The sequence below is a fragment of the Platichthys flesus genome, chromosome 1 (genome assembly GCF_949316205.1).
Source record: "Platichthys flesus chromosome 1, fPlaFle2.1, whole genome shotgun sequence".
Lineage (NCBI taxonomy): Eukaryota > Metazoa > Chordata > Actinopteri > Pleuronectiformes > Pleuronectidae > Platichthys > Platichthys flesus.
The window spans coordinates 5,630,969-5,650,873 of NC_084945.1; the positions used below are offsets into that span (position 1 = coordinate 5,630,969).

At 41.2% G+C, this 19,905-nt stretch overlaps 1 protein-coding gene across 1 annotated transcript in view; it reads right to left on the reverse strand.

Moving 5' to 3' along the window:
- Positions 1-2,593: 2,593 nt before the first annotated feature.
- trip4 (thyroid hormone receptor interactor 4) overlaps positions 2,594-19,905 on the reverse strand; it is a 65,343-nt gene continuing 48,031 nt past the window's right edge. The window contains exon 13 of the mRNA XM_062400314.1: positions 2,594-2,877. Coding sequence (XP_062256298.1) covers positions 2,813-2,877 — 65 coding nt within the window. The 3' untranslated portion in view covers positions 2,594-2,812. The remainder of the gene's footprint in view (positions 2,878-19,905) is intronic.

The window sequence follows — 19,905 nt, forward strand, 5'->3', positions numbered from 1 at the left end:
CGTTCTCACACTGAATGGAGCGGAGAGGAGAGTTGTAGCTAATCTGCAACTCAAACAAGAGTAAATCTAAGATAATCAACAGCGAATTACAATGCGAGGCACAGGCAAAAACACAACAGCTCTGGATGGGTGTGTGCGTGTGTGTGTGTGTGTGTGTGTGTGTGTGTGTGCTGGTGATTCATGCTCTGCTTTTCAAACTGGTGAAATACGCCCTTGGGGCAAGAAACAGCTTAGCAAAAGAGCCACTCAACACATTTGGAAGGAAGTAAACACACGATCTGCGATGCAAGAAAAGGTAAAAAAAACAAAAACGTTGAAAGACAAAATGAAAGCACACGCGCCGCGATGTCAGTCGGAGCCTGTCATAACAGCACAGGAACCAGAGGACACACTTATTAATAAAAGTGTCAGATATCTTTGGAGTGGGACCTTGAAGAAGCCTCGAGAAATGATTTGAGAGGGAGTCGTCGGTGCATGTTCGGCTCCCGAGTCGAGTGGGATCTTATCTTTACTGTTAGAGGAAGTTAAGATGACATAATCCGTCATGAATCTGACCTTTGTTATAACACGGGTTTGAGCCAATGTCGTTTGAGTCACAGTTTAACGACGGTAATTAAACCAAAACACCAGGCTTTGTGAGTGTAGCTCAGTGACTGACTGAACGGCTCCAGCTCTAAAGAGTCTTTAATACCGGAGGATGGACAAAGTCAGCAGTGCAAAAAAAAAGCTGCAAAAGCTGTAATCCTGCAGAATCTCTTATCTTAATGCTGTGACTTAAGTTATTGCAACACTTAGGACGTACAATCACGCTGATGCATTTGTGTGATTACCAGGAGTGGGATTAACAATTCAGAGGGCGCAAGTTGTCCCTGATAAGATCCACAGAGAAGCAAGGGCTTTGTATGACACATTAAAGAGAGCTATGACATGGAATACACAACCCGTAAAGGATTAATTTGCGAAAATGAAATGTGTTCGCACTCGTTACTCACTAAAGCAGCTTCTATCATCAGAGGTGGAGTCAACTAGTTCCTGTTCACACTTGCTGTTAACATCCGTCTTAGCTGTTGCAGTCACAAACGCACCAGTTCACACCTGGTGTTAGAAAGCGTCTCCACATGTCTTATTTGTTTGTCCTGAGAAGTGTGTTTGCATCACAAGTAAACAACATGACAGCTCTCAAGAAGTTAAGCTTTGTGTCTTTTGAGAGAACATTTTGTGGTGCGTCGCAGTTGCCCCATGAGATTACATTGTAGCTACTGCCGCCATATTGGTAAAGGCTGACTCATGCTTCTGCGTCGACCCTATGACCTTGGATCGCACCGAGCTGAGAATTCATAGTTGCTGCAGAAGCATGAATTGGCCTTTAGAAGCCACTCAACTTCATTGTAAATGAATATAAATAAAGGTTAATAAAAGAAATGCTCCGGTAGCTGATCTACTGGATCGATTCCAAAAGTTTTTAAGTACAGTTCATTTACACAACAAGATTTATAAACAAGGAGGAAAATAATGGAATCCCCTTTGAATAAAGACAAATTTCACCCATTTTTTTTTACCTATATTAAGTATTATTACTCCCAAACGAGTTCTGGTGGCTGTGTTGTTTATCACTCCATTTTGGCCATTCATCAATTTTTTCTGAAACACCATAAACCAGCCTTAATATTATTATCACATTACTACCAGTGACCACAGGTCCGCCACACCGGAAATATGCACCTTCAATATTAAACTTCTGCAGCGTCAGATGTGTTTCAAAGTGGAGAGCTCACACTCGGGCTGGATAATCCATTGCTGTTTAGACAGAAAATATCTCAGCCTCCAAAGAACCCGAGGGTTTTCCTTGACGTCGCCACCCAAGAAGCCCACGAGCCTGTCGACTCATCCGATGCTCGTTTCTAAACCTCTAACGCAATAAATCAATAAAACTCAAAACATCACAGCAAGTAATAATTATCTCCACCTGCAGCTGTGAGGTAAACAACAGAATCACGTTCAAACAATAAAAGTTAGTGAATATGCACATGCATGTATTTTATTAGTTTGCTGGGTGATGCTGGATTCCACTGTTGATCCAGGATCCCTCTGGGTCTCTCTCCTCCTCCCCTCCCCCACTGCTTTGCCAGTGCAAAGGTCTCATTGACATGAATTAGAAGGTGGATGGTTTAACTGAGTGCTATTGTTGGTCTAGATGTGGCCTCGTGCGTGAGAAGAGTAATGACAGACCACTGAAGAGAAGAGAGGGACAGGATCTTTCATCCAGTGTCAGCAACGTCAAAACATCCACTTACTGGAGGGAACACTTATGGAAAATGTCCGGAGCAACTGACATTTGTTTTTTCATATTCAGATCCTGAAGATGTGAGGACAAAGCACTCCTTTAGTTATTAGCTTGTTGAGTAGATATTATAATATGTTTCTTTGGTGTCGCAATTTATGAAAGTTATAAGTTCTAACTCATGTCTTTGAGCTGGAACTTGCTTTGAGAAACAACTAGATTACCTTTTTTTCTTCAACAAATTGAATTTTAATTGGAATACAGCAAATTATAAAGCTTAGATTTGTGTACAAAATAGAGACAAATGCAGAAAATTGTCAAAAGGATTATATATTTATGTGCAGTGTACATTTCTTTAGTGAGATGCAAACGTCAGTAAATAAATGACAGAGTGAATGAGTCCATACTGATAACATTCCAGCGTTGACAACTCCTGAAAAATGGTTGAGACTACCCCTGTGGAAACTGGCTGATTCTCGGAGAACCTAATTTGCCTGGTTCCCGTGAGATCAGGCGATTTGTCCTCTGACGTCACTCTGCAGCTGACGGGACCAGCCCCTTCTTGGCACCCTGGTGGTATTGGCTCTCCAGCTTCCCTGTGAGAGAAAAGGGGGTGAAAGGGAAGGGTGGGAGGGGAGAGAAGAGGAAGGGATGAATCAAAACACCATCAAAGGGACAGAGTGACCTTTATGAGAGCTCAAGGCCTGCTGATTAGAGGCGGCCTTGGGTAGACTGTGGAGGGATGGAAGGAGACAGGCACACACAGAGCAAGAGGGCGAGTGAAGCCCCTTTAAACCAGATCCAGACATAGTGCCATTACAATGACCCCTCATTATGCCAGGTTTGCTTGTTTACACTGGACTAAGCAAGCCAGTGTAAAGCCAGTGTGTGATTTTAGACGGCGTAGTGGTGTTCTGGAATTAGAGGCGTGATCTGCGACTCTCCTTTTTATACAGACATTGATGTGTGAATAACCTCCTCTACAACAGCACACTGTCTTTTATGAGGAACAGTGAGTGAGGCGCAGTAAAGACACAACATCTTCACCTTGAACAGGCTGTTTAAAAAGGGCTGAAAAGACCATAAGGCTCGAGTTGAGGCAAGTTTCAGATACAATATTTCCACGTGGTTTTTAAAATATCTCAGGAAACAGCTAATTTCCCCCAAACTCAACTCTATTGCTTTGGAGTTGATATGCTTGTATGAAGTGGTTTGTTTGTAGGGAGACGTAAATAAATTTATTCAATAAGTTCTGACATTAGAACATTTTATTTGAAGGAAATCAGCTGTTTCTTCTTAGTCTAATTCAATTTGTTGGCAGCAAAAACAAAGATATCAAACAAAAAACTTGAAAATTAGATCATGTGACGTGTAGTTGTCAACGTAGCTTCCAGAGACAAAACCCGACTGAGGCCGCGAGTGAGTTACAAGATGAATACAAACAGACAGTATCAGATTTTATGGGATATATCACTGTTCTAACTCATTAGATTGTCTAGCTTGAGCTTTTTGTCTTAATTTTTGTTGCTATGCTGCTTCGCACAGGCGCTAACTGGTCACGCCATAGGAGCGCACAGAGCCTACGCACTGGGCCGAGCGTTCATAGCTCTGCGAAGGTGTGTGTGATTGTGTAAGTCCATTACAAAGAGTTTCTATGCTGGTGTTGAATGTTTCCGGTTTCTGGTTTGTGAATTTACAAATCCTACGGCGCGTCTCTGTTTACTTCGGAACAATGGGGAGTGTTACTAAGCTGATCAGGTTGGAGTTGGAGCTGATAGATATTGAAGATCAGTTACCTTTTCTTAAAACACTGCAACTAAGAAGAGAAAAACGTTTTTCCTTCAACTCAATTAAAAAATGGCGGCGAGTCTGCCGGAAATGCGATGCTACCACGCTGACCAATCACAGCTCTGCGTCACCTCGTAGGCTTTAGAGACGCTTGATCATTTACATGACATTGTCATATGTGTACTATTATCATGATATGACAATTAGATTTATAAATTCGTAATAATCATCAATCTTTATCCAACAACTGTGTTGATTATTGAATTGAAAGGCATCGTAGTGAATAGCACCCCTAGTGGCAGCAGTGTGAGGAATGTCCCCATGAAGTGGTGGGTGATGGATTGTATAATGGTTGGAAATGAGCCTAAACCTTTGTACTGGTATGAAAACTCCCTCCAGCAGACCGACACGAGTTGAGCCAGGTGGAAACAGAGAAGTGAGAGTGCCGGGCGGTAACTAATAAACATCACACTATACAAGCAGTTGTGAGTGTTCTCCATGGATTTATCCGAGGAATGTTAAAGTCTGAGCACGTTTCTTACTCTGCCAAGAATGTAACAACCTACAACTCTGTCATTAATCCTTTTGGATTTCGTAGCTGAGCCAGCGAACCAGCACCTGCAAAAACTTGTTGATTAGGAAACCACCATCTTCAAGTTATAAAACAGTAACCTCCATTGTTGTGAGGAATTTGTTGCAGACTATTTCATGTGAACCTCGGATGATGTTAACAAAGAATGAAAACAGCAGAGACTCTCTGGAGGGTTTTTATCAAGTTGCTATTTATATCAATGCTCATAGATATGGTGAGTAAATAGACTCCTGCAGCCACTGAACTGACGCCGACCTCCTAATCCACCGGAGCTGTGACAATACAACATCCTCTGTATCAATCACATTTCAATTTGTTTTTCCGTGCAGAACAACCTGCTGGGTTTTGATAACCCGTGTTGACCACCATCCTTCACTGTGAGGTAGAAAAATAACCTCCCGTCCTCTCTGCCCAACACCTCCCGCTTGTCAATCCGTGGCATTAGCTGGATGTTTTCCCCGCGGCTGAGGCAGAGGAAAATATGATACAAGTGTGACAGGCAGGGGTGGCGGTTGTCACTTGTGCTTTCTTTTCATGTTGTCGCGTTATAGCCGAACTCTGTGGGTAGGAGCAGCATAAACAAGTTGTTTAGGAGAAGTGTTGTTTGCTCACCATTTCCAAGCTCTGTCTGAATGGCTGTCAGTGTCTGTCTGCTCTGCCAGGAGCAAATACTGCTGCTCAGGTGTGGAAACACCTCTGGAACTGTTTTTGGTTGACTGCTGCCAAAAAGTTTATCCAAGATTGATGATAAATCCACCATAACAGAAAAGCATCATGGTTTAGAGAAAGCTTTTCAGCATAAGTGGTCTAAGAGTAGTTCCACTCTAGTGTGTACTCTATTCGAAAATAAACATTATACGCTAAGAGGCAGATAACTGCTTTTAGAATTTGGCAGTTGTCAAAGTAGGATCATTTGTTTTTTAATAAAACATAATGAACAAACTCGTCGCAGCAAACTTAGATCTGTTTTCTCCCATCTGCTCATCAAACAGTGGAGAATAGAATGAAATATATTTTAATCTACATCACTACATGAAAAAAGTATTTAGCTAGTCAGGACAAGAAATATTGTCTTTGTTGTATATGTGATGTGTTGTATTTAGAATTGCCCTACTGGAAAATATGGTTGTTTTCAATTGAAAAGGCCGGATCAGGCACGAATCAATAAACTGTTTAAAAAGACGTGAACCATGTGTTTTAGGTTTTTCTCTGTATTCATAGTTTTTCTAATAAGCTTCATGGTTGAAATGTAAAATATCAAGCCTCAATTACATTTCTTTGTCCTGACGATTTGATAGCGACATACAGATATATCAGTATCTGTAAATCTTTACTCCCTAGCATCGTTATTGGACCAAATCAAATCCCCATCACTCTGGCTCGAGTCATCAGTAGATATCTAGATGATGATAAATCTGTTATGTCAAGAAAAATATTAAATCGACTGGTGAAAATGCAGATTTCCCTTTATGACACTTAAGGCACATACATTACCTTGAGTGCTGAAATGAAGAAGAAATCATGAATTAGTTAATCAATTAATTAGGGCACCTGGAGCAGCGAGACCAGATGTAAACTCAACATAGAAGATGTTTTCAAACAGTCGTCTATTTGCACTTCCAACAGACATGGAGCAACATTAGCATTTATTAAAGTCATCACCACCTGGCAATGCAACTTCAATAATCACTCTGTTTCTTCTCTCTTCAGCTGCTCTGTGCTCCGATGTGTTTCCCCAGCTATTCACTAACTGCCTGTCTGCCATTAAACGCAGGGCAGGTAAAGCTTATGGTTGGTTTTTAGAGCCTTTTTACTGAAAACAGCCGCAATGCTGCGACCGAAATGACACCATTAGTGCGGTGAGAGTGAATGGAAACAGCTGGGGCAGGAAAACCAAAACAAAAAGATGAAAAACGCTGGAAAGCCCTGTGAAGCCGAGAGGAGCCGCAGAGCTGATGATTCTCTGTGGGTTCATAACCACCAATCACCTCTTTCACCTGCAAGTGGTTTTATGATCTACTTTGAATAGAATCATCTTGATCATAGTGGTTGAAAATGATAATTGCCTAACATAAAACTTGAGGTGTGGAAAATATAAAAACTACTGAGAGAAACCTGCTTCAATAATAGTAGTTTTTCCTGTTTGTTTCGTTTCCCTGTAGCGTATTAACAAAACCCAATATTTAAAGCCATGTGGAGATCAGATTTATCATGTTTACTTTTTTTAATTCAAGTTTTTCGAGTCAATTTAAGTGTTCTGTATTCATTTATTGAAGCTTCAAGTGAACACACCCCAACAAAGACTTGGATAATTAGCTGTCACGTCAGCTCTGTCACCATAGTGATTTCCGAGTATTTATACTGCTTAAAGGACTGAATGATGGAAACCACTTATTTGATTTCTATTCCAGGGAAACGGTTCGAGAAGAACACTTTAGGCAATTCTGTGAACTCATTAAAATACATCCTTAAGTGAAACATGGAAAAATAACAAGGTTTCGTGCAACTGGCCACGGACAACCAAGGACAACAGCAACAGCAAACACAGAGTACAGTAAGTACCCTTGTTGTCACAACTGTCAGGGGGGGAGGGGAGGGAGTATTCTCTGGCTGTATGAGCGGGTCAGACTCATTATATTCTCCAGGAAAGTCAATCCAATGCTGTTACATATTCCATGTGTGAAGGCGACTTTTGTTAATGGCTCTGGAGCTGCTGAGCTGTCGCATTTCAGAGTAGGTGCTGCGGAGCCCAGAGAGCTGGAGGGAATGCAAGCCGGAGAGAGGGAGGGTGAGTGAAGGAGTGGGTGGAAAAAACAGAGAGACAGCAAAAACGAGACAAGGGATGAGGAGGGGGAGGATAGGGAGGGAGGGAGGGAGGGGGAGGGAGAAAGGGATACAGATAAGAGGACAGCAGGAGAGGTAGAGAGAGGGAGAAATAGAAAGGCTGGCCCATCGATTGGCTGAGATAATTTCCCATTGATTGCTGGACTGTTTGGAGATTGCTGGAGAAAGGTTTATTGCCCACACGCTGCAGCTGGGGAGGAGGCCATAAAATAAGCACAGGCTGTCTGCAGAGGGCTAGCTTTCCATCACCAGGACCGTAAAACACACACACAGACACACACAGTTGCTCATACATACACGACACTCGGATACTATTTTTATATAATCACAACTATGACTGCATGCGTACTATTCCCATTTCGCTCGAGCGGAGAGAATACAGCTCATCGATGATGGAGAGAGAACCTTGCATAATCCCTTGGAAAATCCAGGGGCAGTAGTCCAAAGAGTATTTATTAGACTGAAATAGAGGTCTGCTGACATCAATAACATGCTGGGCCATCAGCTTCCTTGCAATAATAATCACAAGAATAATAAGCTGGTTGCCACTTCTCTTGCTGTGAGAGTAACTGCCTACGCACCGAAGAGTAAAAAAAAAAAAAAGGCAGAATTCTGTATGCCATCTTTTCATTACACACCAGTCCCAGTGCACCTGGATAATAAACCTAGAACCGCTACGTATGTACACTCTGACCACATGTTGATGCACCTTCAGATAGCGCGCCTTGACATGAGGAAATTACTTCGAGCCGTGATGACACAGAAAAGTGAAGGTAAAAGTGGAGCATCACCAGCTTTGATTGAATGTAACAGTGTGTGTGACATTCATCCCCACTGGGCTCCCACAATAACCAATTCAGAGTCTATCACAATATAGCGCCCGGAGTGGAAAAGCTTTAACAATATTAAACTCAATGGCAGGATTTAATGGTGGTGATAAGAAATATGCTCTGACCTCCCTATTATGTCCATATCCATTCATCCATCTATCTATCTATCTTTATAGGTTACATTTTAACACAGCTAGAACAGACAGGGTCATGAATAATCAATGAAATAGTTGTGGAGACACCAGGATGACTGAACAACCCACCAACATCCCCATTCATTGAGTCACATTACTAGTTTATTTAGTTTATATTACTCACATATTCTTGAAAAACCTATTCCCATGTTTTTTTTAGGACCTAGTATCGGTTGGCTTGTAATGCCCCTAAAAGCTCTAGAAGAGGAAAAGAAGAAATAGAGGGTGTTTAGCATTTAGTTATTAAACTTAAACAATCCTCGTTCAGATGAGCATTTCAGCTTGTACTAAATGAATATCACGTGACAGTTCACATAATGGTCATGTGCGCGCCGGTGACTCTGCAGTTGGCTGCTTAGTTACAGAAAATTCATTGAATGGGAAAACAGGGGATTTCAGTTTCTTGGAACAATGAGGAAATGGAATCGATGATGAAAGAAAGTGTTTGTCACATTTTGCCTTCGACGCTGGTAGTCGAGTTGGGACTGAGAACGACCAATCGGGCGTGAATACGAGTAGCTGCAACTTCGTTTCCAAAATGTCTCTGTTTGTGCCGTTCTGCCTTAAAACAGAACAGGCAGCTTTCATAAACATCTCAATTTTGGGCATTTGAAAACGTAGGAGAAATGTGGAAGGCAGGAAAAAAACTGTGATAGGTTGTATAACTAAAGGTTCGTAGTGTGGATGCAGCCAAAGAAGACTACAGTCATAAAAAAGACTGAAAATAAAAAGAGATGCAGTGCAAACTCTGCCAGGTGAAGCTAGTGTGTCATCCGTCTATATGTGGTACATTTAAGAGCTCTCTCTCTCTCTCTATGCATACAGGGGCTGGGAAGGGGGAGGGGGTGTAATTCCTTGGTAGCCAGGGAGAAAAGCAAGAGAAGGAGGGGAAATACTGCCTGGATTCCCATGCTGCCGTTAGTCACACCTAATTTACATTCCCTTCCTGTGCTGCCGAGCTGGTGAATTTACAAGTGGATAGAGAGGGTGCTGTTGGAGACTTGTGTTGGCATGCTGTTTGCAAGGGGTTAGAAGGAAGCGTCATCCCTGCTTCCCACTGCAGAGAAAGCAGTCCCTCTCCATCTCTCGGTCTGTCCAAACCCTCATGCCTGAAGCTGTATTCACAGACACTGAGGGGCTGTAATGGCTAAATGATTTCTCCAACCAACGGCATGCTGTTCAGCCTATTTAGTCACACTCATGACAGTTAGTCACAACTTGCTGGAGAACCAGTGTCTGACACATCAGGACTGTAGAGGTGGTGCTGGTTGGGAGGCAGACAGACGTATAGCAGTAAAGACGTGGTGGTAACATTTGCAAATACTGTAATTTACCCACATATTGTCAAATCCCAGTATAAATGTTTGATGGAGACATTTTATGATTCCTATTAAGGTTCATAATGTTTAATTTAGGTTATTACTTAACAATGTTTACATTACTTTCCTTAAGATGGTCCATTGCTGCAGCTCTTCTTTTCAGCCTCTGCCTAAAACACTTGATTTTTGTCCTGTCTCTTTAAGGCCCCTTTCGTTATATAGCCCAGTCTGCTCCAAATGGCCAGTTGACCCACACTGATTTGATTGGTTAACAGTTCGCCTCTGGACTCCATCTAAGTTTTATGTTATGAAAACTAAATTTGTCACAATTATTAAGACTTATTGCTTGTTATAGACCAACTGCAGAGAGGCCACTGCTGCACTCCACAAACCAACAGGCACCAAAAAGAGCTATGTGAGGAATTTGGATGAAAAATAGAATCAGAACAGCATTTGGTGGTTTGCCCTTTTTCACTCCAACACACAGCCGGCTCACCGATGTAGAACTTCAAACTGTCAGTCTCCCAAAGTTACAGACCTGAGCGATGAAGACCACCTCAAGCTGACAAACTGAAAAGTACTTTTCCAACCACTTTCAGACTGTCCGTTCGGCACTTTGTGATTGACAGCTTACACTTGAAGGGCTTGCAATTCCGACACCCAGGCAAAGACACAGAATCTGAGTAGGTCGATCCTGAACTGCTTCAGTGTTCGAGGGGCTTCCAGGTACAAACTGCAGCTGCTCATTGGTACTTTTCAAAAGAAGAATTGTATTGGTCCCCTCACAGATGCAGGAGACATTTTCAGACATGAGCTCTGGAATTGGGTTCTGGCATTTTCCGTAGTTTACCTTTCAGTCATGATGAATGTAGTGGGAGGTATGATGTTCACCTGCTGATGTCCCGGAGCGTCAGATCAGACAACACCATACCGACGTTGACTCATAATCCCTGCTTGATTCACAAACAGGGATTATCTCTAAGTACACTGCAGTTCTAGGCTCAGCAAATCACAGCCAAAGTACAATGCTAATTGATACAGAGAGAAGTAGAAGCTGGACACATTGTTAAGAATATCCCGACACCCACAGGTTTGGTTTCTACGGCGCAGAGATAAACAACACACAGATTGTGATAATTTCCAGGAGAAGTACTGCCGGCAATGTGTGTGAGCGTCAGCTGAGAGTTAGTCGACGGTGTTACACTGTATACATATTGATTACATGCTGGAGGCAATGCCCGGTAAAAAGGCATCAGCCTACATCAATCTGTGGTTCAGTTTCAGTTCAGTGGATCAGTGTTAAAAACTTTTGAGGACCAATATATTTTCCTAGACTACACTGTTGACATTGCAATCACAGTTAAAACTTCCTGACTTAAACATTGTGTTAAATGGTTACGCTAACACAAATTCAATACTGAGTGTAATGGACTTTAAAATACTCTCCCCTCAGACCTGATGTCAAGGCTCCCATCTGTGGCTACTTGGCTCCGGCAGATGTCTTTCCAAACCAAACTCCACATTCACATTGCGAGTACACATGATAAACAACTTCCCCAAAATTGCTTTACTGCAGAGCCGAAAAACCGTGAAGGCTCAGATGACGTGCGAACAGTTTAAAGTCTGTCAGCCAGGGAATGTTGGACGTGGCAGAGCCTTTCGGAGTCACTGGATGTCAACAGCCAATCAGATGTCCTGGCAAAAAGGGAAATCGCAGTCTAGTGAAAACTCTTCAGTTCAATGGAAACACATACTGAATGATTAAAAACCCGCTTGCAGCCCAGTTTGAGTTTAAGAAATGAATATTAATTTGGGGTTCTTTTATACATCCATGGTCTCTTAATAATATTTCACTGGCAATTCTGCCTCAAGCGTCTCCTGAGAGAATTAAACTAAAGCAGTAAAAATACATTCTCCAAATGTTTAATGCTATGCATAGACAAAAGGAAGCTTCTTGCTTTAGAAATAATAAAGTCGCTCACAGATTGAATGTGGGTTGTTGGCAAGACTTGCGTACTTCTGAAAAATTAAATGGTGCATTCACACCCTTGGAAACGAGGAGCGGAACACCCAAGCAATAAAATGCAACCTGGTTCAATTCAGTTCACTGCCTCCTCCTCTACCACGGTTTATTAAACATCGCTGTTGCCGATAAACGGAGAAGATCGTTAATGTCGCTGGACACATTTTGGTTTGAGAACTCCTGGGCTGCATTTCAGTCAGAACAGAAAACGACAGAGACGTTTTGAACGATGATGCAGCAAACCACAACTGCTTCCTGATTGGTTCTCATCAGGCACAGTTGCTTGTTTGTATTATTTTCGGCAACTAAGCAACCAAAGGCCAAGTAGACAATCTACTTCCTGTTTAGACTTGTATGTGCATGCCCAGTGTATGTCAATGGTCACTTGATTTGCATAATCAGGTGTGTCAGTATGGACGTACATTACCTCTGATACCAAGCTGAACGACTCGTCTGGAGGGAAATCGTTTTAGTTTGAAGACACCGTGTGTAAGCATGTTGCGATTACTTTACTTTGTTTGGCAGGACCAGTAGCTTTGGAAAACATATGTTATTGAAGAAAAAATAAAACACATGTTGTTGTCTCCCTAAAATGTTAATGTCTACCATTATGCACATCAGTTCCTTTCGACTTGCTTTCAATGTCCTCTTCTTCATTTCAGGATTTACTCGTGGACACAGTGCTGTTCTTGATAAGCTACAGACTCAGGTGTATATATAATAACTAATACAAAGATTCCTTTGGCGAAACAGAAACTATAAGTTTAAGATTGGTCTGGCTTTGCGTTCTGTTGGGCATTTTTAGAATAGCTCAGTTTGATGGTGATTACAAGGGTGTTACCAAATTTATATCAATTTCAAGCTACTTTTGGGCAATGAGACACAGATAGACCCAATGAAAAACGGATTTTTAATAAAAAAAAAAAAAAAAAAAGATGAACTTGAAATTGTCTCACATATGAGCGTTGAGTGGACCGAGCGTCTCTGCTGTAGATCTACTGATGTCTGACTTTTCCTTTTTTGAACAGTGCTGTTAGTCAAACCTCACTAGTTGTAAAGAAAACACTGGTGCTGGCTTTTCTTCCCACAGTAACTTGGAAACCTGTTATGACTGAGCCAGGGAGTTTATCAGGTACTGGGAACTGCCAGTATGAATGTGCCGTAACAGACGGAGCAGCTTTGACCCTGAGGCCACAGAGTGATTCTTTAGAACAGGGTCACAGCTTATCAGTCACTTCTCTTGTGCTGCTGTTGAACGCTGCCTTACTGCGAGGACATAGCAACTACTAAACCCAAACCTTTAGATACGTTTCCTCGATTACACCTTCATTTTCTTCAATAAATATCACGCAAACACAGCCTTGAATTTAATTAGAATTGTTTTGCTCTTTTTCAAAAACAATATGGTTAAAATGTGACATCACTTCATGTTTCGTTTTCGGTGTAACTGTTATTGAAGCTGCATGTGGTGTGAAATAAAACACGTGTTTTTACTGTTTGTTCCTTCTGAGTAGATGCGTTGTCGAGGGCAGGCTCTAATTTTCATTCTCAAGCCGATGGGAAACATAGAAGTCATCTGGACACAACATGAGCACGACAGAGGGAAATAAAATGAATTCTGTGCGCTCTGTCAACTCTTGTTTAAATTATAAATATATTATGAGATCATAGGCATATGTGTATTATGGATGTACTTAGCAATCCCCCGCAGATCTGTGTCTAAGCATTAATGTTTTCGTTTGTCCTGACTAAGATCCCAGAGAACAGAAAGACACTGTGGTGTTGCTTAGACAAATGTAATTTCTAATTCACTTTCCAGATCTGATTATTTTCACAATCCACTGTTGTGGTTTTATGTTTTAATACACAAAGACACACTTAAGATTATCTTGAGATATCTAAACCAGCCCAGATGTTATCTAAACCCCCCCTTGTCAATCTGTGTGAATACAAACAACAAACAGCTTTTCAGATTTGAAAGCCTTCTGAAACACATTAAATATTGTAATGGTTACAGTATATTCTGTGTGTAAAAGTGCCTTTATTCATAAGTCTGTTGCTGCAAATACTAGAAAGTGAGTATAGTTAAATTTTGAATGATTAAACTGAAAGAGTAGAGTTTATAATAATACAGCATTGGTTTTGAGAGGTAATCTTTGTACAAGATCATGTGTAATAATTAACTTAGGTCTAAAAAAAATGTGTGAGTCAATGAAGATAACGACGCTGTTAAACTCCATCTTCCCCACTTAGCGTCACAGGTCATTAGCGGACACAGAATGATTCAGAAGTCATAAAGGGCCAGAGTTTATTAACTTGAACATAATAGGATATGTGAGGATTTAAGTTTATGAAGGTGATTTTCAGTTTTCAGGTAAAGGTACAGGGTGAAGTGTTTGTGTTTATATTTTTGGTTATATTTCGAGTGCCTTGAGACGTTTTCAGACATGCACTGTGGAAAATGCAAAGAATATGAAGAACGTAGCAGAAGATTTTCCGGGTCAGACACATTCAGGAAAATGTCTGGAACATTGAGGCGAGAGCTGAAGCCCGAGTAGAGTTTCTAGGAGGTAGGACATTTAAATTCTGCTGCTGAAATGTACATGTTGTTGTTTCCAGCACATCGACACTGGCGTCACTTCTTGTTGCCAAAAGACTTTGAATCTCATTGTCTGTCCAAGCTGACATCTTTGTATCTTCTACATGTTTGGCTCCTCTTTCTCCTCCTGAGATATTTGTATAATTTCTTTCAGCTTTGCCTCTGTCAGGTGTTAGAAATGTTATCGAGACGCCAACTGGCTCGCAGTGAATTTTCCGGACTCTTTCCTGTTCACACAAGCTCACTCTGACATGTTTCAGACATTTTACTGGTGGGCGTCGTGATGAAAGCTGCTGAAAGGAGAACTGAGGCAGCAGCTGATGTCTTATACAGAAGAGTTTAATGTAGACGTGACGGATCAAAGAGACCAGAAGCTGGAACAACATACAAACGCTAACAGAGTAACATGAGCAATTGTCCCCTCCCCAAGTATGAAGATGTCTCCCACAGCATCCCAGTATATCTCCTCTACTTGTATAACCCATTCTAACAGCTACATCATCCATGAAAGGCTAGAACTGCTGTCACTCTCTATGTTACATGTAGCTCCTCGAACCCTATTGGATAATTAAGCCTAAAGGTTTCATTCCTAAATCAAATTGTGACCCTACGTCTTGCCACTGGTGAAATATGAAAAAGGCTTGGTGCCTCTGTCTGGGGCATCTGAGTTAGATTTGAAAGTCCTTTAACGTAGATACTACAATTCACTGCTAGTTGGCTCTGTATCTATATCCTGACCTTGGGTATTGCTTAGAGAGCGAAGAGAGTATGTGTGGAATGAGACTGGCTCTGTAGTCATACTAGTATTGTGCAGATGTAATGGGTATTGATGATAAAAAAATCCTATACAGGCGCCATGAAGTTCTGGAAAATGTCAACGGCATTGACTCAGATCGTTGAATTCTAACGTACAACCGCTCAGGAAAAATGTGTTGGTAGCTACGTACTTTGTGAAAACAGCTGCCAATCTTCCTCTTTCAGCTCCTGAAATCAACCAATTGACAGTTTCAAATGAAACCAGACTCCTCACCTGCCTTGAGGGATCTGTCACAAGAGTGAAAATGAGGGCAGTGATCCAGAAGATGTTTTATTCTCGTCACATTAGCTTCTGTCACGTCTTCTTTTTTAAAAACAACGTGATATCACCAAAACCCTCAAACAGGTGCAGTTTCTACTGTTAAAGCTAAAAGTACTGAAAGTCAATGTTGTTTAAACAGCTGTCTAATCTCAGAATACTGTGATATAAATGTATTTATTCTTTTTTATTTTATGGACTAAAAGATTAATTATTGAAGTAAGAAAACAACTAGCAGATTGATAAATAATCTTAAATATGTATGAGGTGAAGCTCTACTTAGAGTTAAAACATGTTATTTTTTTAACACTAACCCTAACCCTTAAAACCAGAGTTATTACAAATAACCTACTAAATACTACAACTACTAGTACAAATATCATAAATTAAGTCTTCATTCAAAAAGATGTTAAACATAATCCTACAGAGACGACAATTTAACATCCTTGATGCCTGAATGTGTGATGAATGGGGAATGATGTGTATAGAGTTAGCGTTTTATTCCTGCTTTGACACGTGTCTTGCAATTCCATTTATAATTCATCCTCTAGAGACAAGAAAACCTCTTGTCAGGCTACACACACTCGGGTGCTGAGGGCTTTAAAAGCTACTTAAATCCTCAGTAGCCACAATGTCAAAGGGACAAAATATAAAGTGTGGCCTACTTCTTTAGTTTCGTTTTATTTATTTTTTTACAGCCGCGATGGGACTGTGAGAAGGTGAATGCAGCCATGTTATTAAAAAGGGTCCTTATAAAGCGGCCTTGGCCACATCTAATTAGAATGTAAATGTAGTGCGGGCTGGGGATGGATCACAGAGGATAGACATTGGCATTTAGATTATGCTGAGACTAGATTACTGATGACACTGTGTGTTGGCGAGATAGCCTTTTTGAGAGCGGCTTGGCAACTGACTAATTGTGTTTCACCACCAGCAATGTGGGCCGCTGCCGTTCTATTGCTGGTAATTAACAAGAGTGAGGGGACAGGTACATTGTTGCATGTGCACAATACAAACAAGTCTCCCCCCACCATACACACAAACACACACACAGGGCTATATGTGCTCAAATGTTCTCACTCAGGCATCCCTCCTCTTCTACCTTGCACTATAGATTCAAAGAATGAAGCATCTTCTCTCCACTAAGACTTGAAGCCGCTCTGTAAAAATCCTCTCACCTCCCTGCAATTCCTCATTGGGGGCCTATGCAATGAACAGAGCAGCTCAGACCAAACACAAAACCAAAGACAGAATGGAGACAGTGGAGAGAGCAGGAGAGGGTTGAGGGGGAGGGAGAGAACAGAGAGAGGGGGATGGAGGGAGGGAGGTAGCAGAGAGAGAGGGAGAGAGCAGAATGGAATAAATTGAAGCTGATCCGGTGCTCTGCATTCTGAGGAGTCTGGATTTCCATATCTGTGCAGCGGTGCAGAGGGAGAAATGTGTTGGTGCTGACAGCAAGCGGAATATCTTAAACCTCCGCTGACACCCCTGCAGGCACTCTCTCCTCACACACACTGATACAAGGTGGAGGGAACACACTGCCAGAGTCACACACGGGTACACATAGACACACACAGACATGCACACACACACACACACACACACACACACACCCATGCACGCTCACTAAACTTAAGGTCAGGAGATGGGAAGCTTTGTGTATTGCTTTGTTCGTGCACAGTGATGTACAGTAGTGCTTGTTTAACAGTCAGCTCAAGTGCACGGCTCATCTCTGGGGGAAGGAACCAGTGAGGCAGTCCGTTCTCTGCTGCCACTCATAACTATTCATATTATATATATGAATTATAATGATGGACTTTATATATATACTAATTTGCACACTTTAACCAAATTTGTATCTGCATGAAGCAGCTTGATTCATAAATACTGTTTAACACAACAGCCACATAAACATTTTGACCGCAAATAGAATATAAGCAATAATCTCTTGTAACTTCAACATTAAACCTGAAATCTTATCTGAAAATCTGAGAAAACCAATAAACCCAAATCATGATTATGCAAATAATAAATCAAGCCCCACTTTGTGGCTTAGCAAAGACATTTTCTGCTCAATTACTGTTCAAAATAAGAACTATGCTGATTTAATGGCTTGTTGAGAGCTAAACTAGAACATTGATGCATTCATGTCTTTGCGGTATCAATATATTGTTAAAGCCAGGTTAGCTTAGTTCTTATCATTTTATTCTGAACGTAAAATTAAATAGACATACAAAAGTTTATACGGGCAGTTACTTGGTATTTTGAGATTTTCTGGCCATTTCTTGACATGAGAGAGGTACTGATCTTTCGAGTGCATTTCCAAAAATGTCAAAATATTCCCTTACAACAACCGGACTTTGGGCTTTGCACTCTGTGGTAACAATATTTTATAATCAAGTCATCTGTGGAAACTTGGCAGCGAGAGTACAATACCAGTGGAGCTCTGTGAATCCATCAAAGTATGGCCTCATTTAAGGAGCTATATGATTTCCTCTCTGACTGATTATGATTTATCTGACCGAGTGCCGAAAAAGGAAAAAGGCAACAAACCATAAAGAACAAAACAAAGGAGCAGAGTCTGACTGACACGGGATTGTTTCTGCAATTTTAGGGAGTAAAGATATTGTAATACATGCTGTTATACACGTTTAGATAGGTGAGTAGTTCGTCTTTTCCTCTGTAGTTTCTGTTCTACAATTGAAAATTTGCTAGTTGCGTATAAATAATTAATTATGTATTCTCACCATTTCAAACTACAAAAAAATGGAAACTAAGAAATCGGACAAAATTAACAGCTTGGAATCTAAAGATATTGATATTCTCTTCTGAAAATGACAATTAGCTAGGAGCTCTTTAACTAATTTATGTATTTTCACCATCTATAAAATATGGATTTTTACTAAATTATGTATATTCAAAATTTTTAAATCAGCCCAGTATTTTTTTCGGCATTGCGTTTCTGCACAAAAGTTTTTATATCTGCAACTATCAGACATCATGTTCGTCTAATGTTATAGCTGTGATAGGCCACATGAGCCGAGTTGGCTTAATTGATATATCGGCTTTAATAAGATTCTCATTATTGATTGTGCATCACTGAGAGAGAAACAGCACATATGTGAAATACAGATATGTTAATGCCCGTAGCAAACTGCTATAGAGTAATAAGAGTTTCTTTCTGCAGGGTTCTTTATTCTATTACAGCTTCACTGAGCTACCATGAGGTTCTTTGCTTCCCATCGTTCAAATATTTAAGATACTCGGTGGGTGAGCAGATCAAAACCTCTCCCTTGCAAGTCTGAGACGAGACACGAGGGGATGAATTCTCAGTTCTGATCCCGACTGTTATACTTTGCCAGCCTATGTTCATGCTCTTTATCATAAAAGCCCATAGGGGGATTTAATTTGGCAAGTTGTGTTCATGTGCTGCCATCAATAAGAATCGGGGGAACGCATTTTATTTGCCTGACATTGTCTAACAGCCGCCATCATTCCTGATTAATCTGACGCTGCTCGAGGATTTATCTATCTGGGTGCTCCGTGTGGTGCAGCTCAATGGGGAGAGGAGAGCACTGCCAGGGCTTCTGCTTTCACTCCCACTGCATATAATTCTTACTACTTTGGATAAATGCCGACGTCAAATGGTGTGTGCCTCTGTTTTTGTGTGGATGAGTAGCAGTTCTGACAAAAAATTATAACAGCTGGGGTTTTTAAAAGAAACCTTTTTTTCTTGCATGTCTCCTTTGTCTTATTCACAGGTTATTGCTAAGAGGCTTGAGCACCCATGGTTAACATTATGACCAGCAAATATCAGAGGAGTCCCGTGGGTCTGGTTAAGTAGCTCATTTAGCTCAAGGTTAAGTTAGCTCAAGGTTATGTTCGGGTCTCCACAGGCTGGCTGTCTGCAGAGTGCGAGGAGGAAAACTGCTGATGGGCCTGTCATATGTCAGAATGTATGCTGTCTACTGACGGCTGAGAAACGCTGAGGGATGAATGTGAATTGGTGGGAAATAGTGTATGTTTGACAAATGTAAGTGTATCTAGTTCGTTCCTGTGCATGCTTGTGTGTGTGAGTATGTCAGCGAGGGGCTGAGCCTCAGCAGAGGAAGCAGTAACACGGTGCACAAGCTCCTTGGCACGCCAGAGGCACGGTGACATTGATCCGGCAGACCTCTCTCCATCAGTCTCCCTGACACAGGTAACGGGATTGTTCATAAAAATGGAAATTGAGCCATGTTATTCTCATGCACACAGGCAGACACAGATGAATTCATTCAAAAATCAAATGGACCCACACATGGGTGTTCACAAATACTATGTGCAGCTTAACAAATGAGCACATGCATATATACAATCC